The following is a 25,364-nucleotide window of genomic DNA, read 5'->3' as shown; positions in this document are numbered from 1 at the left end:
TTATTGACTAGTGTGGTATGCTTGTCTCTTTAGTTTTTAAAAGATCTTGCACATTTTGTACACAAAGTTAAGACTTGTTGGATGAAACTAATTTATTATCATAAAGTATCAAATACAATGAATACATAAAAATACATTAAGAGTTGAAAGGGGAAAATGTTATTATTACACACAGGCAATTAATTCCTTTACCAAAAATAAAATTTTCATGGAACTTTGTTGAAAAGTCTACCATGGGCTAAAACCAAATGGCAAATACACCATACCTCCCCCTGCCCTTTTTTAAGAACATAGGTAATCCTAACTTTCTAATTTCTATTAATAATTGATATTTCAGATGTCTGAGCCATATGCTTATACTGATCTCTCCATGAAACACTGATTTCAGGGAAATCTTAATTGTTGGAGAAGTATAGTTATATGAGAGGCTGCTAAGCTCTAACTCAACATTTCTTTAACAATCATTCTTTTGTCTACCAAAAAAAAAAAAAATCTCCTTCCAATGCCATTCATGATTTCATTCAACTAGCAGTTACTCCACTGACTAGAACAGTTCATATTTTTTGGCATCGCTTTCCGTGGACTTTATTTTTATTCCTCAAAATGTAGAAATCTGAGAGCTCTTAGAATACACAGATATCACATAGATCTGCCATAATCTCCCATAAGGTTGATGGGAAAAGAGACATTTTTTTTTCTCTCCTGAAGAAATCCAATAGTTTCTAGTGCTACTGGATTTATGAGAAAATGTATTCAACTACTTTTCTGCAATACAGAAATAGTTTCCCTAAGGATTCTGTTTTGATAGAAGGTGAAATACGGAGTGCTCATGATTTGAAATTAGTAACTGGCATGGTTTTAATAGGAATGGAAATGTGAATTTCTTAAAAGTTTTAAGCTACTGGTGTCTATGAACATTTCATACAGTGCTCCTGTTCAATCAGGTCCAGAACTTCATAAATAAGCTGAGTAGTGGTCTGTGTAATAGGGTAACACAATGGGAGTCTTTTTTCCAGAGTTGGCATATGAACAAAGTACCTGTAGATCAGAAAGAGAAAAAAAAATTGATGAATTTTTTAAAAAGGAAACTATTCCAGTTGACCTTATTAGCAGACAAAAGCATTATTCTGGATCAAAGGATCACAGATTGAGAGTGGGAAGAGACTTCAAAGGTCATTAATTCTAATCCCCTTTTACAGATAAGGAAACTGAGGTCTTTGGACTCCTAAGAGATCTGTGGATAAACTTGAGAAAGTCCAAGAATTTGTATAGAGGGTAGTGGTAATTACATCTTTATTTTCTCTTTTTGTTTATTTTTTGTAATTCTATGCATTTTATTTCTTGCATTTAAAAACATTTAGGCATGAAAAGTTGGAGAGACATAGTTTCTGAATAAGTCATCACTTTATTAATCATGCTTCCAAATAATAAAAGCTATCAGTGGAATTCTTGAATCAAAGACCTTTCATGGAATTCTATGCCCTTAGAAAAGTGGGTGCTCCTGATCATTGACTTGGGTTAACAAGTAATTAGAGAAAGAATATTATAATTATAGATGGACCTATTCTAACAAGGGGCTAAGGGCATGACTGACTATGTCACTCATGAACAAAGAGAGTCTCTCAAGCCAGACCACACTCAGCCTGGTCAATTTAACCTGCCTAAATAAAAGATAATGGACCAGAATTCACCTTGGATTAAGTTCTTGTAAGATTCTTTAGTTGTTGGGATAACAATTCCAAGATTTCATCACATCATCAGTCTTGCTTGTCAAAGAACTAAACTTTAAAAAAATTTTCAAAAGTATTTTCTTTTTAAATACATGTAAAGATAGCTTTCAACCTTCATTTTTATAAGACTTTGTGTTCCAAATTTTTTCTCCCTCTCTCCCTTACCTCCCCTTTCCCCAAGATAGCAAATAATCTGATATAGGTTAAATATGTACAATCCAAAGAACTAAGCTTTGACCTAATCTCCAAATTAGGAAGGGAAAAAATCCTGGGTTTCCCCAATATTGGCTATTTAATAATAATTTCTCTTATAGTCAGTCAACATGCATTTATTAACCACCTATTATGTATGTGCCTAATACTACGCTAAATGGTAAATATACAAAGAAAGATAAAAAACAAAAACAAAAAACAAAAAAACAGTCCACAAACTCAAAGCATCTGAGAAGTGGTTCATAAGCTTCACTAATTTGCCAAAGGAGTCCCTGACATAGCAAAAACAATAAGAACCCCTTGAATTTCAGCAAAGTAAATGCATTTCATTTATAATATATCAATTACCAAGATGTAAATGAATAGGTACTATATAACCTCTACCACAGAGTAAGCCAGGGCCCTTAATTCTTGGCTCTCAGCTAAATAATATGAATCTAGGGGTGAAAGCTGTGCTGGGAGGAGGGAATAGGGAAGGAGGGTAGAAAGAGGCAAGGTAAGCAGCTGCTTATGGTTTAACGTGGTGGAAGAGAGGGAAGACATATAATGAAGACTTTTTTAAGTTAAAAAATGCTTTATATTGTTTTGCATAATTTCATATTGCTTTCTTAATGTAAGTGGGGGTGAAGATAAGAGACAATCTGGAACTCAAAGTTTAAAAAAATTGTTATAAATATAATGGAAACAAATTTAACAACAAAGTAATTAAAATTTTTTTTTAAATTACTGCAAGCCAAGAATCAACTATACAGATAAATTAAGCATTATCTTTCAGGGGAAAAGATGGACTTTCAATAAAATAGGGAAATTTCTTTTCTTTTTCTTTTTAAAAATTTTTTTTGGATGAAAAGACCAGAGGTGAACAGAACATTTGATCTTCAAATATAGAATTCAAGAAAAGCACAAAAAGGTAAAAAAGAAAGAAAAAAAACTATATTTTAAAAGTTAAAATGTTTACATCCCTATATGGGAAGATGATATATTTAATTCTTGAGAACTTTGTTAGGGATATACTTAGAGGATGTAGGTATAATTTGATTTTATTCTGATGATATAAAAAAGAAACTAGAGGTGGAAAAAGGATTGTACTAGAAGAGGAAAGGGGAAGAAATATGAGGTAAATTACATCACATGAAGAGGCAAAAAGATTTTTAAAATTACTTTATTACTAAAAAAGACTAACCATCATTTGAGCCTTGAGAGTCATAAATCTTTTTGTTGGATTGAAGATCTTTTTTTTTTTTTTTTGTAAATAGTATTTTATTTTTTCTAAGTATGTAATTTTTTCTACATGTAAAGATAGGTTTCAACATTCATTTTTGTAAGATTTTGAGTTCCAAATTTTTTTTTGCTTCCTGCCTTTTTTCTTCCCTCTCCCCATGAAAGCAAATAATCTGCTATAAATCATAAATAATCTTTCATGTGCAATCATGTTCAAGATATTTAAAGGATATTTTTAATATCACTTTTTACAGGGGTAGATCCCATCAAGGTCCTACTCTGATGCATCTTCCTGGCAGAGAAGTAACTCAAGTTTCTTGAAGGCTGTTAGTAAAATACAAGTTCTACCCTTGTCTTCTCACTAAAGGGCTTTGAGTATAGGCAGGGAAGAATATTTCTGTCTTCCCTTCAAGGATCAAACCATCTGGTGATACATTTTTTGATCATATCAATGATGACTTTCTATTATTTCTGTTATGGTACGGAGGAATTATGATCAGTGAAGGAAAGCTTATGAATAAAATTAGGGACTTTTGGAAGTAAGATGTGAGAGGGGGTCCACCTGGCAGATATTTCCACTCAGCCATCATAGTTATCATCCAGGGAAATTAGTCTGTGGAATTGTTCTCATTGAGGAGTCTATCTATCTTTCTCATCACCACAAAATAGAATTAGGGAATGGCAGCGCCTGCCATACCAACATTTTTGCTCAGCCCTCATAGCCAGGGAAGCAAAAACAGTGGAGAAGGAGCCAGTCATCTCTACCAACTCCTAACCAACCATCACATATAAGGCAGTCAAGCAAGCGTAGCTAGAGATTGAGACAGGAAACAGAAAGACCAGACAAAAACAAAGCACTTTACTATCATCTCCCTTCAAATCCTAATGGAGACAGACCAGGAAGTTGAACCCAAAAGCTTTGGGAATAGCAATGCTTTCAGTCTTGGTATTCTCCACTGATATCTTCATGGGAAGCAATCCTTGGAAAGATGTCATATGGCAATTGTCTTCTGAAATTAGTCACATCTACTAAAGACCCCAAAATTAAGTTTTTGACTTAGCAATATCAAATGGCTCAACATCAGAAATTGATATGATTTTCACCACCATTGTTGAAAAATGAGGCCATAATACCACATTAAAGAAGAAACATTAACATCTGCTTTGTTTTGTCTCTCCTAAACCTGCTTTTCATCCTCTTTACAACTTTTTGTCCTCCTTTTTCTATTTTGCCCCAATAATCTTTTATTTCCCTTTCTTTATGGGCTTGACCCTATAGTTAACCAATTCAAGAAGGCACCATTTTCTGCTTTTAAATCTGTACACCATCAACACTACCTCAATCTTGTCCTCCAGCTACCCTATTAATCCTCAGTCTTGGGTCTCCCAAGCAGCTACCCATCAAGCCTTCTCTAATCCCAGTCCTGAATGACGTTGAAAGAAGTCACCTCACTCAAACTGATTTAACTCCAAATTCTTCTGATCTAACTTTTATTTATCTCTGAATGTTCATGACACTCTCCATGGTACCTATTCTGAACCTTTGCTCCTTAACCCTGCTCTATCAAACTACAAGCTTTACTGAAAAGATTGAAGTCATCCACCATGAACTTCCTCATTTTCCTTTTTACAGATGTCAACACTTCTCTACTTCTTCACCTTTGTCTCAGTCTCAGAATATGAAGTGGCTTCTCCTTGACAAAGCCAATCCTTGATCCCATCATCTTTCATCTCCTTTAGGTGCTTGTCCTTTAGTTCATACCCTTTATCATCTTCAATCTTATTCTTTCTAATGGCTCTTCCCTATAACTTAAGCTCATTCTTAAGACACCCTCCTCCTTTAAAAAATGAAATAAAACAAAACCTTTCTTTGGCACTCCTTTTTCCTGAAGATACCATCCTGTGATGTCTCCCCCTTTTTACTTCTAAGGTCCTCACTAGAGGAGTCTAAAATCACTGTCTCATTTTCTCCACAGCTCACTCATAATCCTAACTCCTTGCAATTTGCCTTTCAACACATCACACTAAACTGCTGTTTCACAGGTCCCAAATGACATTTTAGTTTCTAAATCCAATATTATTATTGGATTGTGTTTTTTTCCAGGCCCCATTCTTCTGAACAATGCTTTTTGAAGCATTAGTCAATTCATTCAACATTACTGACCAGCTTTTCCCTCCTGGATGAATTCTCTCCTGTCTTGGATTTAGTGATTCTGCCCTCTATCAGTTCTTCTTTGTTATTTGATCTCTTCTTGATTTCATTCCTAAGCTCCCTTTCTCCGAGCGTCTATCCTTCATATCTATCTTTGGCCTTTTTCTGTATGTTTTTTCACATGGTGATCTCATCTTCTCCCATGAATTTGATTATTATCTTTATATAGAAGAGCTCTAAACCCATATATCCAATTCCATTCTCTCCTTTTACCTTCAGTCTTACATCACCAAACCCACCTCCCAATAGTGTTGAGGGCAACACTATTCTTCCAGCCATCCAAACTCACAAACCTCAGTATTTTTTTTTTTTTACTTTTCCCATTCATTCACTCCCTACTCATATATTTGAGGAAGTGGAATTACTTTCAGCTTTATTTTTATATTTTGTAAATGTAAATGTAAATGTAAAAGTAAAATGGCTAATACAGTGTCCACACCTGGAAATACATGTAACATCTGAAATTTGCAGTATTACCATTCCCCCTCTGCTTCTCTTCAAAAACAAAATTAACATTTAAAATTATTTTCTCTCTCTCCTTTATCCACTACATTGAAAAGAAGATTACTAAAACTGAAAAGAAGATTACTAGGAAGATAACCTAAGATCACTCACATAGTACTTTACAGAGTAAAGATTCCAATTTGGGTTTTGTAAGTCAAGCATTGATATCACAGTGATAAGATTAAGGTCTCAGGTACTGAAGGGTTGAGTATGTTTAGGATTTCAGATTATATTGATGAATAGGAATATTCCTATATATATATATATATATATATTCCTATATAAGACGGCTCAATGGGAAGAAAGCAAGTGGGACAAGTGAACAAGACATAAGAAGAGACAAGTATATATGAGTTGATTGGTTTGTAGAAAATATATCTTAGGCCTATCCAAAAGGAGATAAGTACTGCTCAGTAATTTGTTTGTTTGTTTGTTTGTTTTTTTAAATAACTTTTTATTGATAGAACCCATGCCAGGGTAATTTTTTACAGCATTATCCCTTGCACTCACTTCTGTTCCAATTTTTCCCCTCCCTCCCTCCACCCCCTCCCCAGATGGCAAGCAGTCCTTTACATGTTGAATAGGTTACAGTATATCCTAGATACAATATATGTTTGCAGAACCGAACAGTTCTCTTGTTGCACAGGGAGAATTGAATTCAGAAGGTATAAATAACCCGGGAAGAAAAACAAAAATGCAAGCAGTTTATATTCATTTCCCAGTGTTCTTTCTTTGGGTGTAGCTGCTTCTGTCCATCCTTGATCAATTGAAACTGAATTAGCTCTCTTTTATCGAAGAGATCCATTTCCATCAGAATACATCCTCAAACAGTATCGTTGTTGAGGTATATAATGATCTACTGGTTCTGCTCATTTCACTTAGCATCAGTTCATGGAAGTCTCACCAGTCCTCTCTGTATTCATCTTGCTGGTCATTCCTTACAGAACAATAATATTCCATAATGTTCATATACCACAATTTACTCAACCATTCTCCAATTGATGGGCATCCATTCATTTTCCAGCTTCTAGCCACTACAAACAGGGCTGCCACAAACATTTTGGCACATACAGGTCCCTTTCCCTTCTTTAGTATCTCTTTGGAGTATAAGCCCAGTAGAAACACTGCTGGATCAAAGGGTATGCACAGTTTGAAAACTTTTTGCTGCTCAGTAATTTGTTGTAAATTCCTTTTGCAAAGGCATAAGACCCTAAGATCACAGAATGGGGATTGGATCTGGTAGGATACAAAATAGGAGAATGGAGGAAGTAGTGAGTACAGAAAGATGCATTAGATTTTTCCCTACACTGAATTTTTATCCCAAAGAAGAAAAAGATCTATATAAGAATACTAGAGTAGGTTATGAGGGGAAGAAAGGGTGCATGTTTATAGGAGGTATAAGATAAAATAGCATAAGTAACTTCCAAAGATTAATTGAACTTGGAACCTATTCAAACCCACTATCATGAATGTCGCCTCCTTCTTTCCATTCCCCATGGAAAGCTAACTATACTAAATAATTGATTTCAACAAGATTGGAGTTAAGAGTTAACTCTGTGTCCACAGAACCAAGAACTAAGAGTTAGAATGGTAAAAAATCATATGGACACAAGTTGGAGAATCCTTCCCCATAATCTTCAAAAGCTTAAAACGGAGAAATGGTGAGAAGCAGGACATACACATCACTTTCTACATCTATAAATGCTATCCCAGGACTAGAATTTGGAATTCATTTACAACTCTCACCTCCCAAACATCCTTTTTTATCAGTAATGGTATTGTACCCTGCTCAGATACTCAGGAATGGATGTCTAGCTACAGCACAATTTTCATGAGTTCGGATGATGCATGCAGCAGGGTTTTTTCCCCTTTCTTTTATTGGGTATTAATGGAGAACTATAACCACTAAGTATACTTGGTTTTTCTTGTCTATAAATGGAACTAGGGTAAGAAATGGATGACTGGTAAAACAAATTCTTACTGTTTTTCTTAATACTGTTTCATTAATAAGAAAAGAGAGGCAAATAAGGGAGAAAGGTAAGGAAGAGACATTAACTATATACAGAAATTACTTGTAAATATATCTATATATAAAGAATATGTTATTCTTCCTTTATTGAGCAGTTATTAAATATTTACTCTATATTAAGTACTATGCTAGACTGTGAGAGGGATTAAAAACCTAAAGAAGAAATGGTCTTTGTTATCAAGAAGTAGAGGATAAATAAAAATAACTACAATCCAAAATGTGCTTAAGTATATAAGAGAAGTTAAGTGATGAAAGGGGCAGCTACAGGGTGCAGTATATAGAACTTTGCCTATCTACCTCCCATCAGGATTTCAGACATTTACTAGACGAATATGCCTGGGGCAAGTCATTTAATTTCCATCTGCCTCAGTTTCATCTTATGTAAAATGGGAGAAGGGGAAACAAACAAGTTCCTACTGTTATGTGCCAGGAACAGTGCTAAAGCATTTTATAAATATCATTTTATTTGATTCTCACAATCCTACAAGGCAAGTCCTATTATTACCCCTATTTTACAAAGGAGGAAACTGAGGCAAAGAGGGTTAAATGACTTGCCCAGGGTCACACAGCTAGTGAGTGAGTGTCTGATGTCAGATTTGAACTTGTGTCTTCCCAACCCCAAGCCCAGCACTCTATTTACTTCACTGTAGTTTCATTTAATGGGGATAATAATTGCACCTACTTAATAATAACAACAATAGCTAACATATATATATATATATTGCTTCCCATGTACCATGCACTGAGTTAAGTGCTTTACAAATATTATCTCACTTGATCCTCACAACAATGCTGGGAAGTGGGTGCTATTATTATCCCCATTTTACAGATAAGGACTCTGAAACAAATAGAAATTAAATGATGTGCCCTAGGTCACACAGCTCATTAAGTGTCTAAGGCTAAGTTTAAACATGTTTTCCTGGCTTCAGGTGGGTACAACATTCTATATACCATGCCACTTAGCTGTCCAGGGTTGTTGTGAGAATAAAATAAGATGAAATTTGTAAAGTGAGATAAAATGTCTAAAGTACTCCACAAACCTCAAAGTGCTATATAATTTTATTAGTTATAAGAGTTCTAAGAAAGATCATTTCTTGATGAGTAAGCTGATTTCAGAGAGGCCTAGAGAGACTTACATGTGAATAGAACCAAGTGAAGTGAATAGAACCAAGAGAACATTGTACCTGGCAACAACAAGACTATGTGATGGTCAACTGTGAAAAGACTTGGCTCTTTTCAACAATGAGGTGATTCAAAGCAATTCCAAATAGACTTGTGATGAAAAGAGTCTGGAAAGAGGTCCATAGGAACTGAATTTGAATCATAACACAGCATTTTCACATTTTATTATTGGTATTTGCTTGTTTTTTTTTTTAACTTTTTTCCCTTTTTGATCTGATTTTTCTTTTGCACCATGATAAAGGTGGAAATATGTTTAGAAGAATTGCACATGTTTAACCTATATTGGATTGCTTTCTGTCTAGGAAAGGGGGAAGGTGAGAAGAAAGGAAAAAGGTTATGGAGCACAGGGTTTTGCAAGGGTGAATGTTGAAGACTATCTTTGCATGTATTTGGAAAAATAGAAAGAGGAAGGGAGGAAGAGAAGGAAGGAAGGAATGGAGGAGAGAGAAAAAGAGAGAAAAGAAAGATAGCCAGAAAGACAGAAAGAAAGATAGAAAGGAAGGAAGGAAGGAAGGAAGGAAGGAAGGAAGGAAGGAAGGAAGGAAGGAAGAAAGAAAGAAAGAAAGAAAGAAAGAAAGAAAGAAAGAAAGAAAGAAAGAAAGAAAGAAAGAAAGAAAGAGAGAGAGAGAAAGAAAGAAAAAATCATTTCTAATCTGGGGGAAATCGGGAAAGACTTAATGGAGAAGATAGCATTTACAAAGTACCTACTATGTGCCAGGCACTATGCTAAGTGCTTCTAACAAATATCCTATTTGGTCTTCCCAACAACTCCCACTTTATAGTTGAGGGAACGGAGGAAGATAGAAATTGAAATTACTTGTCCAAGTATCTAAGGCTAGATTTAAATTCAAGTCTTTCTGACTCCAGTTCCAAACGTCCTATTCATTGTACCACTAACTGCCTTCAAAGAAGTAAGTCTGGCAAGATGTATACAATTTTAGCAGACAGAGGAGGGGGATATCCCAAGGATATGGAATATTATAAACAGAGACAAAAAAGTGAGAAAGCCTAGGGCTTGTTCTCAGAAGTGTGTAGTGGGTTTGGGTTTGGCAGGAAAACAAAGTACCCGAAGGTGATAATATTGGAGAAATCTACAAAAGACAGGTTATGTCACACTGCAGGGCTAAGGAAATAATGCCAGGCTAAGGAATTATTCAGTAGGCAATAGGGAGTAGGTGCAGATGTTTTGATGGAGAAGACTAATGTGCTATTAGTATAAAGGATGGAATGAAGAAAGGCAAGGCTGGAATCATGAAAATGTGTTAGAAGGCTATTATAATGATGGAAATAAGAGGCAGGAGTTCTGAACTGGAATGGTAGAAATGAGCCTATGAAAACATAAGGATCCATGATTTCTTTGGCAAAGGAAACCCTCTTACAAATGCAGGTCAGCAACCTTCTTTCCAACTTTCCATCTTGTCGTTAGAGAGTTGCTTAGGTTACTGAAAGATCAAATGATTTGGCTCCATGTCTCAGAGCCAGTCAGAGGCAAGGCAAGGATCCAGTTCTTTCCGGTTCCAGAGACCTGTTCCCTTACTTCACTGTTCAGACTAAAAAAGAAGTGACCCATTCAATTCTGTTAAAAAAAATTTTTTTGAATAAATGCTTCAAAATTTGGTAAGAGAGAGCAATGAGAAAGTGAAAAAAAGGCTTTCTTCTTTACTGACTTGCTCAAATTCATAATCCTTTATTTATGATGTCTCTCAATTGAGTCTGTTGTCCTTAATTACTCTGAGCAGGTCAAGTTCACTTTGCTGTAAATTGGTGGTGGCAACAGAGGCAAAAATAGCTTTTATAACCAATTTTGTTTTATTTATCCTCTCTGGTCAGGAAGCAGGTTTTCAAAGAGAAAATAATTCTGAGTGCCCAGATTATCTCATTCAAAGAGAGAGAGGTAGAGAGGGAGGAAGGGGGAGAGAGGGAGAGAAAAGAAAAAAGGGGCAGAGAAGGAGAGGGAGAGAGAGAAGGAGAAGTAAAGGGAGAGGAAAAGAGAGAAAGAGGGAGAGGGAGAGGGAAAGCTCTTATAAAAAGAAAATTCAATGGATTTTCTGCCCAGTGATTAGTGTAAAGGCGGCAGACAGACACATCACTGTTTTATACCAAGAGCAGTGGGTGGAATTCTACTTGAAATGAAGTATGGCCATTCTTACCTGAATTCTTCTTTGTGGTTGTTCCTAATGTATTCAGCCAGGATGCTACTATGCTGTAAGCAGCTCTTGAGGATGTAAAACTGCTGGTACAACAGAACAGCTCGGCATGGGCTTAGAAGTGGCAGGGCAGTCAGAAGCTCCTTCATTATTTGCTTCACAAGGCTGGACACAAATGAGATCTAGAAATAAAAATCAAACTTCTGCATGAATATAAACCCCAAAGATCCATGGGATCTATCAGTGCTTTAGCTAGATCCCTAACCACCCAATGGGGTGACAACTCTTAACCAATCTATCACCAATGCTGTGGGAATTATTTAACAAAGGTCTAAGAATACACAAATAGGAAAATCTGGATTTTGACCAAAATTCTATACAAAGTCTAACAATTTTGAATCTTTCTTTTCTTTTCTTTTCTTTTCTTTTCTTTTTTTTTCTTTTTCTTTTTTCTTTTCTTTTTTTTTTTTCCTGAGGCAATTGGGGTTAAGTGACTTGCTCAGGGTCACGCAGCCAGGAAGTGTTAAGTGACTAGATTTGAGCTCAGATTCTCCTGACTTTAAGGGCTGCTGCTCTATCCACTGTACCACCTAGCTGATCTTGCCCTTAGCTCTCAAAGAGATCCATGACATCAGGGAAGGGATGCCATTACATGCAAGTGAATTGGATTTAAGTGTGGAAGGGCTGGGGAAGATCACCTGCCTCACTTTTCCCTCCAGAGCCATCTGGGTCCAGTGGAAAATATAGATCAAGATGATTGGAAATGATCCCAGATGCAAGAGGAGATCTTGGCCTTTTTAAACTAAGGTGATTAACAGGTTTTTTGTTTGACTGAGGCAACATCCATTCGGTGATTAAGGCTAGGTAAGAAATGAGGCAGAGAATGGCCTCTTTTGTCTAGTCCCAAAAAATACAGACACACACATACTCTGTATCAATCTGGGAGGACAAGGCCCTCAGGGTTTCCGGCCAAAATAGGAATAATTGCTATTTACATTCATTTTGAGCCGATCAGGATCCAAAAAGTATTCACCTGGGGCTTGGCCTGGCAGCCTATTGTTGACTAATCAATGAGAATTAGGGTGAATTGGGTTTAAGGCATGGTCCTTAAGAAATCTAGCCTATGAGCAAATATAATAAAGATGACAATACTACCTAAACTAATCTATTTATTTAGCGCTATACCAATCAGACTCCCAAAAAACTACTTTAATGACCTAGAAAAAAATAACAACAAAGTTCATATGGAAAAACAAAAGATCAAGAATTTCAAGGGAATTAATGAAAAAAAAATCAAATCAAGGTGGCCTAGCTGTACCAGATCTAAAATTATATTATAAAGCAGTAGTTACTAAAACTATCTGGTATTGGCTAAGAAATAGACTAGTTGATCAATGGAATAGGTTAGGTTCAAAGGACAAAACAGCCAATAACTTTAATAATATAGTATTTGACAAACCCAAAGATCCCAGTTTTTGACATAAGAATGCATTATTTGACAAAAATTACTGGGAAAATTAGAAATTAGTATGGCAGAAACTAGGCATTGACCCACACTTAATACCGTACACGAAGATAAGGTCAAAATGGGTTCACGACCTAGGCATAAAGAATGAGATTATAAATAAATTGGAAGAGCATAGGATAGTTTATCTCTCAGACTTGTGGAAGAGGGAGGAATTTATGACCAAAGAAGAACTAGAGATCACTATTGACCACAAATTAGAAAATTTTGATTATATCAAATTGAAAAGTTTTTGTACAAACAAAACAAATGCAGACAAGATTAGAAGGGAAACAATAAACCGGGAAAACATTTTTTATAGTCAAAGGTTCTGATAAAGGCCTCGTTTCCAAAATAGATAGAGAATTGACTCTAATTTATAAGAAATCAAGCTATTCTCCAATTGATAAATGGTCAAAAGATATGAACAGACAATTCTCAGATGAAGAAATTGACACTATTCATAGCCACATGAAAAGATGCTCCAAGTCATTATTAATCAGAGACATGCAAATTAAGACGACTCTGAGATACCACTACACACCTGTCAGGTTGGCTCCAACGACAGGGAAAGATAATGCGGAGTGTTGGAGGGGATGTGAGAAAACAGGGACACTGATACATTGTTGGTGGAATTGTGAATACATCCAGTCATTCTGGAGAGCAATTTGGAACTATGCTCAAAAAGTTATAAACTGGGCATACCCTTTGATCCAGCAGTGTTTCTACTGAGCTTATATCCCAAAGAGAATTTAAAGAAGGGAAAGGGACCTGTATGTGCAAGAAAGTTTGTGGCAGCCCTCTTTGTAGGGGCCAGAAACTGGAAACTGAGCGGATGCCCATCAATTGGAGAATGGCTGAATAAATTGTGATATATGAACGTTATGGAATATTATTGTTCTGTAAGAAATAACCAGCAGGATGAATACAGAGAAGACTGGCGAGACTTACATGAACTGATGCTAAGTGAAATGAGCAGAACCAGGAGATCATTATATACCTCAACAACGATACTGTTTGAGTATGTATTCTGATGGAAGTGGATCTCTTTGATAAAGGGATCAACTCAGTTTCAATTGATCAAGGATGGACAGAAGCAGCTATACCCAAAGAAAGAACACTGGGAAATGAATATGAACTGTTTGCATTTTTGTTTTTCTTCCCGGATTATTTATACCTTCTGAATCCAATTCTCCCTGTGCAACAAGAGAACTGTTCGGTTCTGCAAACATATATTGTATCTAGGATATATTGTAACCTATTTAACATGTAAAGGACTGCTTGCCATCTGGGAGAGAAGGTGGAGGGAAGGAGAGGAAAAATCAGAACAGAAGTGAGTGCAAGGGATAATGCTGTAAAAAATTACCCTGACATGGTTCTGTCAATAAAAAGCTATTTAAAAAAAAAGAAATCTAGCCCATAAACCACAGTTTTAGATAGCATTTGACAGAAGACAGAGAGACCAGAAAGTACATTGAATAGGATATATATGCACCTTTTGGTCGGTCAGATTCCCTAGGGAGATCTATTTCTGCTCTAAACTTTTGGTTTGTGTTAGTTCTGATAGTGGAAGTAGAGGGAAAAAAAGTAAAGAGTTACCAGCTTTAGATCACTGATAATAGAAAGATAATAAAAAGAGCAAGTCACTTCATATTTTTTAGTATTAGTTTTCTTATCCATTACATGGGATTAGTATTATTTCCCCTATCTACTTCACAGGGAAGAGAGAAGGGAGAAGACTTCTAAGCTATAAAGAATTATAAAAATGTGAATTCTAAAGTCTGTTCTTGATTGCTTAAGGGTTTTGACTGCAATTTATTAGTCTATAATGGATCCCTTAAATTAAACTGGGTTAACAAAATAGTAATCCCATCTCATCTACACTGGAACCAAAATTATTATGTTGGGGGCAGCTAAGTGGTGCAATGGATAGAGCACTAGCCCTGAAGTTAGGAGGACCTGAGTTCAAATATGGCCCCAGATATGGCCCCAGATACTTAACATTGCCTAGTTGTATGATCCTGGGCAAGTCACTTAACCCCAAATGCCTCAGCAAAAAAAAAATAATAATAATAATTATGTTGCTGAGAGTTCCAGTACCACTAATGTCCAAAGTGGGAGTAAATGACTTACAAGTGACTACTATTGCTCTCCTATTGTAGCACACATCTTAAGAGAGAAATTTTGTGTCTTGCACAGATAAAGATGCTTCAATACATCAAACTGACTTTATGACTAGGCTTGGTAGAAATTTGTGGCTTGCAAGCACAAGAGACCAGGATCATAGATTCCTTTCCTGTATAAGCCAGATAGCTTTGCTTCAAAAAATTCACCCATTTCATAGATTCAAACTGCTGGTCACATGGGGTTATTGAGTGAGAGAGACAGGGGCAGCTAGGTGGAGCAGTGGATAGAGCACCAGCCTTGAAGTCAGAAGGACCTGAGTTCAAATCTGGTCTCAGACACTTAAAAAAAACTTCCTGGCTGTGTGACCCTGGGCAAGTCACTTAACCCTAATTGCCTCAGCAAAAAAAAAAAAAAAAAGAAAGAAAGAGTGAGAGAGACAAAGGATCAGAGAAGCTGCCCTAATTTGAAGGACAAATCAAACCCAGGTCCCACTGATAATCAGTCAGAATATCTGCATATAGAAGAATAGAACACATTACATTCATTGTATTTATGAATTTTGTGTCTGTTATATAACACTTCTAATAGTGAGTTTATGTGCTTCTAGCATTGTGGGGGATTAGAGGTGAAGGGTTGATAAGAAAGAAAACTAGTTAAACTCTCTAGGCGGATTCATCCTTAAGTGGGTAAGATCAATATATTTCTAATTCTTTCCTTAAGGAATGATTACATCTTTAAGATGGGAGGAGCACTGTTATTTCCAAGCCTAATATGTCATAGAATAAAAAGAAAACCAGAGTAGTCTAGTGCAACTCTTTAAAAAATAGCATCTCCAACCATTCTTACATGGATTTCTATAGATCCAGTTTCACTTGTTTTTTTCTCTGCTTTTGGTAAGATAGAAAATATAAATCAATAATTTTCTGTCTTGCTATGAGCTCCTCTCCTGAGAAAGAACTCAGGGCTTAAAAAAAATGTATATCTCTTTTTTTTAGTATTTCTTTTTTCTGAGTACACTTGCCTCCTTCATGACTGTTTAACCTTCCTAGTCATATAACAACTGACAACACAATAAGCAACCACATTATTTTTGAAAAAAAAAATCTTTTTTCAAAACAATTACAAAATAAAAAAAATCTTAAGAACTGGCAAAGTACTCATCTCTCAAGAGAAAGAGAACAAGAAAATGAGAAGAGTAAAATTTATCAATCAATATTTGCTTATTTTAATTTTTTTAAAAATAAATTTATTTAAGACAAGTACAAAAAACAACATTGCCATGTGCACAACAGAACATGAAAAGTCAAAGTATGAAACAATAAACTTCCATTTCAAGAAAGTCTCTATGATAAATACAACATGTGTTCACCAAAGTGCTTCCTTGTTATTTGTTTGTTCTCTATATTTATTAAATCTATGTGCCAGGAGCTGTGCTAAGTGCTGGGGATACAGAAAAAGGCAAAAGTTTATAAGCTAATGGAGGAGCTTACAATCATTGTTGTATCTCCATGGCTCGATGGATACAATTAGTACGCCAGTCCCTCTTAATTCCATGGCTTTCCTTCTGTTAATTATTTCCTATTTACCCTGTATATAGTTTATTTTGTATATATTTGTTAATGTTATCTCCCCTACTAGATTGTTAGCTCCTTAAGGGTAGTGACTATGTTTTGCCTCCTTTTTTTTTTTTAATCCAAATCACTTAGCACAATGTCTGGCACATGGTTAAGTGCCTGATAAATTGATTTCATCAGTCCCTTCAGATTTCACTCAGACTCAGCTACAATATCTTAATCTTGAAGTTATGGTGTTGTTTTCTTCTTCTAGTGTAATAGTTGCAACAAGGAGGCAGCCCATCCCTTGTGTATCATTTTTCTCTACTTTGATCCTGTCCATGGTGCTTACTCTCTATAACTGGTCTGCAGCTTGGAAACCTGGCTCCTTTTCCTCCCATGTTCTTGTTCACTTCTCACTTCTCACAAAGTTTCAGCATTTCTCCTTTTAGTAGAATGAGAGAATTACACAGAGACAGAGACAGACAGAAGAGAAAATGTCCTTTCGGATAATTCCAACCCTTTCAATCTCTGGGTTACAGTACAGTGAGAATTTGTCCTGCCATCACCATCATGTCTGTTATTCTTATATAGAGTCATAATCCATCCTTTCTCTGTCTCAACTCTTCAGCAAATTTGATCAATTTTACATCATTATCCTCTATTCTTGAATGTCTTGCACACGTGTGCAAGTAAACTTGTTCATACCTTGCCAAGTAGCTGCTTTATTTGTTCCTATTCATGAGTTAATGAATTGACCCAAAGAAAGTCATGAAATCCACTACAAATTTATGTTATCTAAACTCAACTGTATTTTCACTGGAGCAAGGCAAGCTACTTAAGCTCTGTTTGCCTCAGTTTTCTCAGCTGGAAAATGGGAATAACAATAGCTACTAACTCAAAGGATTTTTGTGAAGATCTAGTGAGTTAATAATTGTAAAGCACTTAACACAGTGCTTTGCATGACATTTTTATAAATGCTTACCCCCTTCCCCAGCCTTTCCTTTTACTTCAAAATTTATTGATTATCCAGTCACCACAACAGCTGTTCTAATCTTTTTCTTTTTACCTCAACTCTCCCTTGATACCACCCATTTCCTCCCACCCTCTCTGCTAAAGAACACAGTGAAAATTGTGGCCCTTCAATGAAAGTTCCCTCTTCTCTCTTAATCCTCACTTCACAACCCTTCAACATAACCCTCTGCTATTTCTTCCTTCACTCCAGACTCTGATGTGAAATTAATCTTTTCTTTATTTATTTATTTAAATCTCCTTTTTTATTACTTCTTTTTAAAAATTTTATGTAGTTTATTTTTACATGTCAAATATTACATGTAAAAACAACTTTTAACATTTGTTTTTAAAACTTTTAAGTTTCAAATTCTCTCCCTCCATTCATTCTCCCCTCACTGAGAAAGCAAGCAATTCCATACAGGTTATAAATGAGTAGTCATATGAAACATTTCCATATTAGTCATGTTGTGAAAGAAACCAAAGGAAAAAACCCTCAAGAAAAATAAAGCTTAAAAAGTATGCTTCAATCTGTATTCAGAAACCATCAGTTCTTTCTCTGGGGAGGGATAGTGTTTTTCATCATAAATCCTTCAGAGTTGAGAATAGCTACAAATGGACCCCTTTTCTAGCCAAAGCTATCCCTTTTACATGTACCGTTTATTCAATCCCTTCATATCCTCTCCAGCAGTTCTTAACAATCACCCCACTTTTTTCTTTAATCTTCAATTTCTACCTATCTACTGGATCCTTCCCTGCTGCCTATGAATCCAGGTCTTTCTCATCCTTGGGAAGGAGGGGGGAACCTTCCACTACATCATACCATTCCTGCCAGTTATCTTCCTATAAAGCTACCTGTATTTGTTGCATTTATTTTCCCTTCTCTTACTCTTTTAAACCCTTTAAAATCCCCCATCCAACTAAAACTACTGTCTACAAAGGTACCAGTGATCTTCCAATTGACAAAATGAATGGTCTTTTATCAATTCTTATGCTTCTTGACTACTCTAAAGTATTTATCATTGCTAACCATAGTCTTTTTCTGGATACTTTCTTCTCTTTGGGTTTTTATGGCATTATATACTCCCACTTTCTCTCTCTCTCTTTCTCTCTCTCTCTCTTTTCTCTCCCTCTCTCTTTCCCTTCTTTTCTCTCTCTGTCTCTCCCATTCTCATTCTATATCTGTATCTCTCTCTGTCTTTGTTTCTGTGTATGTGTGTATATCTTTTTTTTTTTTCTGGTTTTCTCCTTCTGACCATCCTTCTGAGTCTCTTTTGCTGATCATCATCCACATCACATCCACTAGCTAAGAAAAGTTACCAAGACTTTGTTCTGGTCTCTCTTTTCTCTAGATCTCCTCATTTGGTTATTTTATCTGTTCTAATGAATTCAGTGACCATCTCTATGCAGATAATTCCCAGATTAACATATCCATTGCTCTCTTGAGCTCCAGTTCATATCACCAATTACCTTTTTGACATTTCACTCAACATTTGGTTCCAAGTTCCCTTTTACTTTTAGAATCAAATATAAACTCTATTTGGCATTCAGAATACTTCACAACTTGATTCCTTCAGTTATAGTCATGCTTCTTACATATTACTCACCCTTCCAAGAACTCTATAGTCCATTCATCCTGGCCTTCTTGCCAGGAAGATGTTCTTCAAACATAATGGTCCTTCTCCTATTTCTCTTGTGACTTTTCCTGTCCCCCATTTCTAGAATGTTCTCCTTCCTCCATCTTGGAGTCCATGTCTTCCTTCAGCTCAGACAATATCTTCTGCAGAAAGCCTTTCATGACTCCCTCCCCTTCTAGTGCTTTTTTATCCATGATTTCCTTGTGACTACTTTGAATGTGTCTTATAAATGATTTCAGTATTTATGCACACCTTGTCTCCCCTGACAGAATGTAAGTTCCTTGAGATAAAGGATAATTCATTTTAGTGTTTATATACTCAGTGTTTAGCTTGTAAGAAGCTCTTTATAAATCCTTATCTTTTGATTTAATTGAAATAAAAAGTCCCTGTCAAGCACTCATTTGTTTGTGAGAAAAAGTTCTCAAGCTTCCCCCCAAAAGTCAGAGAGAGAGAGAGACAGTTTCAGGGTTCCCCCATCAAACACAAGCTATGTTTACTTTTTTTTCTTTTTCTTCTATTTTTTTTCTCTCCTGACTTTTCCCTTTTGTTCTGATTTTTCTCTCCCAATATGTTTCATAAAGAAATACATTTTTTAAAATGAATGTGCATGTATAATAAAAAATGTTGTTTTTCTATATATAAATAAGGAAAACTTAAATCAAATCAATAAATGAGTCATGCTCTTAAAAATAGAAAACCAGTTCAAAACCCAGAATTCAAGTATTTGGTCAGCATATGGGAGGAAGCAGTCCAATCAAATCCTTAAGAGAGAATTATTTGGGCAAGAGAAGGAGAGAAAGCCTTTGTCTTTCCCCTTCCCTTCACTTTGACCACTGCATGACCTTGTAAACTTTGGAGGGTCAGAAGATTTGGATTTTTCATTAGCTTCTTAGTCATGAATATCAGTGATAGGTAGCAGTGTTTACATCCAGACAAATAAAACATGCCAAGAAAAGGCAGATGCAGGACCCTATAAATAACCCAATAGAGAATGCTATACTATATCTATGGGAAATATCTTGAGATCTCCAACAAAGAACTTGTCAGAGTTGTGAGTTACACATTTGTCACATCTACACTGATTTTTAAAAATTGTTTTCAATGAACAAAAATCTACTTTCTCTCTTTTTTACCTCCCCACCATCATCAAAGGAAAAGAATAACCACCACCACCATTTTGTACCAAATATTCATAGTTAAGCAAAACAAATTCCCATGTTGGCTATGTCCCAAAAATGTTTCTCAATCTGTACCCTGAATCCTTCATTTTTCTGTCAAGAGGGAAGAGGGTATGTGCTTTAAACTTTTTTTCCCTAGCTAATTCTTTTTTTCAATATATATTTTTATTAAAGCTTTTTTATTTTCAAAACATATACATAAATAATTTCCAACATTCACCCTTGTAAAACCTTGTGTTCCAAATTCCCGCCCCCTTTCCCAACTACCTCCTCTAGATGGCAAGTAATCTAATATATGTTAAATATATGCAATTCTTCTATACATACTTCCATAATTATCATGCTGATGTGCTCTAAACTTGATCTCACTTTCCCCTGGGATTCTATATGTACCTTTGAGAAAATGTGTCGCAGACTGTTGGAATATTTTATATATATAATGGGCCAGAACTCTAGAGAAATGTACTTGAAACAAGAATTCTTACAACAAGCAGCAACCATTTGGCATTTAGGAGAAAGTCTTCAAATCAAATTTAAAATGTATTTAATTTTAATGAATAAAGTATCCCAGTGGATTGAGCATGGGGGCCCGAGATACTCAACACTTATTAGCTATATGACTGGATAAATCACTTAAATTGCCTCCAAAACTTTTTTTTAATGGATAATCTAGTTGTCCAGTTTATATTTGCTTTTGTTTAATAAATTACTACTATAGCCTCTTTAGACAGGACATTGATATTTTGTTCATAAACCATAAAAGCAGCTATTTAACTAGGTATGTCAAATTAGGGATTTTTGTTATCATTTAAACCACCTCATACTTACTGTGGGTGGGAAACTTTGCAGAATGGACATTATCCAATTGATAGCAAACTTCTTAGGTTCCAATCCTAGATTTCCCTGGAAAATTCAAGGGAAAAAATTTATATTGATGGAATTTAAGTGATATTCAGTCAGCTACTTCTTGAATTAGTTAAATATGGTATTCAATTTTCATAATTACCATTTTTTTTAAACAATCCAAATACAGCAGGGATCTATGACTTCATCAATATGCAGTATTCCTGGTTTGGAAAAAATCCCTTCACCAATCAGATAGAACAACTACTGCCATTTAGAAGTTACCCAGGATAAAAAGAGTTTCATTGTGTAGATTTTTCTCATAATTTTACTCTGCATCAATCCATTCAAGTCTTTCTGAGTTTCTCTGAATTTTTTATAGTAATAATTTATTATAGCAAAATAATACTTCATTGTATTGTCAGAGCAAAATTCATTTGGCTTTTCTCAATTAATGGGCACTCACTTTGTTTCCAACTCTTTGCAACAACAAAATATGCTGCTATCCATATTTTTGTATGTATATAGAAGTCCTTTCCCTGTGCCTTTGACCTCAGGGTTACATAACTATTGCTAGATAGGCAACTTGAACACAGGTCTTTATTGTTCCAAGTCTACTATGCTCTGTACTATTCTACATTGTCTACTTTTTAAAAAATCAGTTCTCAATTTTATTAATAGTTGTTTGTTTTTTTTTAAAGGAGGCAGTGTACTGTAATAGAGAGCTTTCTGAATGGAAATAATGTAAAGGAAAATGGCTAAAAAACATCATAACTAATTCTGAACAACTCAGTAACCAATCGTGATTTCAGCAAACAGATGGTGAAGCTCACCTCCCCATCATGTGACAAAAAGGTGATGGACCAGAGGTATCATTTTCAGACATTTCAATGTATTGATTTCTTTTGTTTGATTATGTGTTTGATGAGTTACAAGGGAGAGGTTTTAATTTTTAACGGGGGGAGGAGCACTGAATGGGAAATGATAGATACATGAAAAAATTTTTAAATAGCAATAAAATATTAAAAATATGGAGAAGAAAACAACAAAGTTCAGGAGGCAAAAAAGAGTAATTTCATTACTGCCTTGATAAATTTAAAACACAATCTGTTTAGAATACACACATATACACAGATTTTATATAACAGAATGGCAGAAAGCAGAAAGTTTTCTTTTTGATTTACTTTGTATGTTGGAATTTTTTTTGATAATTGTTAAATTAAAAATGAAAAAAAGAAAAGCACAATGAACAAGTGAGCCCACCACCACTGGAGATTTCTCCTCCACAAATCAATCACTTGTGTCCTACTTGTTTCTTGTAAATGCTTCATGACTTTGTTGAAAACACAACTTTGCAACCATGAGTACAAAATTTAGAAAAGCAAACAAAATTTACCTGTAGAGAAACAAGCAATATTTCATATAAGAGTGCAGTTGCTGTATTTGTGTATTCCAACATAAGCCTCTGTAACTGGAACAAAGAAAAATAATCAATACAATATCATTACCAACAATTTTAAGTAAAGGCATGATGCAAATTCAGAAAGTGAAAATAATCCCTTAGCTGGTGAGTTTTCTCTCTTCTTCTCCCTCCCTCCTTTCTTCTTCCCCTCCACCTCCCTTTCCCTCTCTCTCTCTCCCTCTCTGCCTGTCTCTCTCCCTTTTTCTCTATTTACACACAAATACATACTAATATGTGTGCACATGTGTATACATATATGTTGCATTGATGCATAAGTATATGTACATGCATATATGCAGAAATATTGCATTGTGCCTATCTGTGCTTTGTACGGCATGTGTGCATATATATATACGCACGTGCATGTTTTATGTTTGTGTATATATGTGCATGTGTGTACGTGTGTGTGCATAAATTTGAAAGATAGTTTAACTTCTTTGAAATGCAAACTGGGTCAGACCTTTTTCTTTCCTACTGAGTTCTGCTGTTCATAAGAGAATGTCTCTAACAAGAATGTCTATGGTCATCTAGTTCAACTCCCTTTTTCAGATGAGGAAGCCTAGACTCAGAGAGAAGCAGAAGTGATTTGCTCAGGTCATGTAGGCAATAGGTTTTAGAGGTAAGGTTGTGGGTTGTTGTTGTTGTGTGGTTATTGCTATTTTGACCTGTGATTTCATGGATGAAGAAAATTCTTGCAATAGAGATCACCATCTGTTGTGTCTTTTACAGTCAAAAACTTAATGGTGTACTAAGAAGTTAAGGGACTTCTGCAGGGCTCACAGAGTCAGATGTCAGAGGCAGAACACCAATCCAGACCCTCCTTAATTCTAGACCTGCTTTCTATCCACTTCTCTATCTTTTTCAAGTCCCTCCCTCCCTTTTTTTTAAAAATGAGCATCAAATTAGACTAGACACTGGGTTTTGCTAATTTAAATGTCACATACTTAGCTCATTATTGAGTAATTTGGGATAAGATCTTTGGCTGAAAAAAAAAAAACTTCAATAGATAAGAAACAAATTGTCTTTATTAGGACTCCTTTACTCTACCAATTAAAGATAAAATAACTGTGCTCAAATATATGAAGGTATTTATCCTAAAAACATACTAAACCTTCTCAATTGTTTAGACCATTATCTTCATCTTAATAGCGCCCTTATACAAGGAGGAGCTCTAGTTTTGACCTCTTTCACTTCTCAAGGACTTCAAACTACAAAGTCAATATTGATTCTATTTTATGGCACCAGCACCTTATATCAAAAACTGCTGTTAAAGTCACATTTTAGAATCATTAATGTATCTTAGTTTTTAAAAGACTAATCTCAAACTAGCTCCACTGAACTGATATTAATTTTTTTTTTCTTAGTTGTTTGAAATCTGAGTTTCCAGGCACAAATTTCAATTTGCTTGAAATTCTTAGAAAGCTGATTTGGCCCTACATGATTGCATGAAGATCTGATTTGATCTCAGAGATTATCTGGAACCAACTGTGTTCTCTCTCAAAGAAGGAATGAAAAAATTCTCCCCCAAAGCATTCATATGACTAGTCAAGCTAAAATCCTAGAGTATTTAAATACTTTACATAAACATAAACATATGTAAACATGTTGTGTCCCCCCATAAAATCTAAACTCCTTGAAAGCAGGAATGGTTTAATTTTTACCTTTGTATTCTTAGCTCCTAGCACAGTGCCTCGCACACAGTAGGGAAATTTATAAATGTTTTTTGATTGATTGCTAATTAGTTAATTTGTATTTTCAAAATTAGGGCTTTCTATGAATGGATGCCCATCATTTGGAGAATGGTTGAGTAAATTGTGGTATGTGAACGTTATGGAATATTATTGTTCTGTAAGAAATGACCAGCAGGATGAATACAGAGAGGACTGGCAAGACTTACATGAACTGATGCTAAGTGAAATGAGCAGAACCAGGAGATCATTATATACCTCAACAACGATGCTGTATTGAGGATGTATTCTGATGGAAGTGGATTTCTTTGACAAAGAGAGCTAATTCAGTTTCAATTGATCAAGGATGGACAGAAGCAGCTACACCCAAAGAAAGAATACTGGGAAATGAATATAAACTGCTTGCATTTTTGTTTTTCTTCCCGGGTTATTTATACTTTCTGAATCCAATTCTCCCTGTGCAACAAGAGAACTGTTCGGTTCTGCACACATATATTGTATCTAGGAAATACTGTGACATATTTAACATGTAAAGGACTGCTTGCCATCTGGGGGAGGGGGTGGAGGGAGAGAGGGGAAAAATCAAAACAGAAGTGAGTACAAGGGATAATGTAAAAAATTACCCAGGCATGGGTTCTGTCAATAAAAAGTCATTTTTAAAATTTTTTTTTTAAAAATTAGGGCTTTCTAAATCATTCAGTGCTGCTGCTATTGTCCTAGAACAGAATTAGGTCAGAAATAATTTTACAAGTGTTTATATTCCTTAGACATGCCTGTAGAATGGCACTGGATGGATCCTAAAGCTAACCTTGGACATGAAAAGTACTTTTTTCAATTAGGACAGAGGAGCCCTGATAGGCAAAAGCTTTGGGGGTCCCAAGCTGCCTCAACAATTGCAATTACTTTACCAAAACAATAAGGAGCAGGATATAGTAACAACACACAAAAAAGAAACATCCCCCTGTACGATAAGGTGAGTGCTGAGAGGAGCTGCCAGGCAGGGAGAAGACCAGCAGTTAAGAGGAAGCATGTTTGGAGCTAGTAATCATTTTCTTTCACCAAGTATAATGATGAAGGGAATACCGCAGATGGAGGCCAGCATGAGAGAAAAGCATGGGATGCC

The 25,364-nt window shown here is 35.5% G+C and overlaps 1 protein-coding gene across 2 annotated transcripts in view; it reads right to left on the bottom strand.

Moving 5' to 3' along the window:
- Window positions 1-833: 833 nt before the first annotated feature.
- C5H12orf56 (chromosome 5 C12orf56 homolog) overlaps window positions 834-25,364 on the bottom strand; it is a 131,538-nt gene continuing 107,007 nt past the window's right edge. The window contains exons 10-13 of one of the 2 annotated variants that reach the window (XM_052001219.1): window positions 22,488-22,562; window positions 21,077-21,151; window positions 11,242-11,420; window positions 834-1,038 (exon numbers count right to left, since the gene is read on the bottom strand). In XM_052001219.1, the coding sequence (XP_051857179.1) occupies window positions 909-1,038; window positions 11,242-11,420; window positions 21,077-21,151; window positions 22,488-22,562 (459 nt within the window). In that variant the 3' untranslated portion in view covers window positions 834-908. Of the gene's footprint in view, window positions 1,039-11,241; window positions 11,421-19,040; window positions 19,351-21,076; window positions 21,152-22,487; window positions 22,563-25,364 lie in introns of those variants that run through there. The other variant, XR_007954309.1, reaches the window with a different exon arrangement.

The sequence above is a fragment of the Antechinus flavipes genome, chromosome 5, assembly GCF_016432865.1.
Source record: "Antechinus flavipes isolate AdamAnt ecotype Samford, QLD, Australia chromosome 5, AdamAnt_v2, whole genome shotgun sequence".
Classification (NCBI taxonomy): Eukaryota; Metazoa; Chordata; class Mammalia; order Dasyuromorphia; family Dasyuridae; genus Antechinus; species Antechinus flavipes.
The sequence above is the reverse complement of the archived record's forward strand: the minus strand, read 5'-3'. Positions and strand labels throughout refer to the sequence as shown.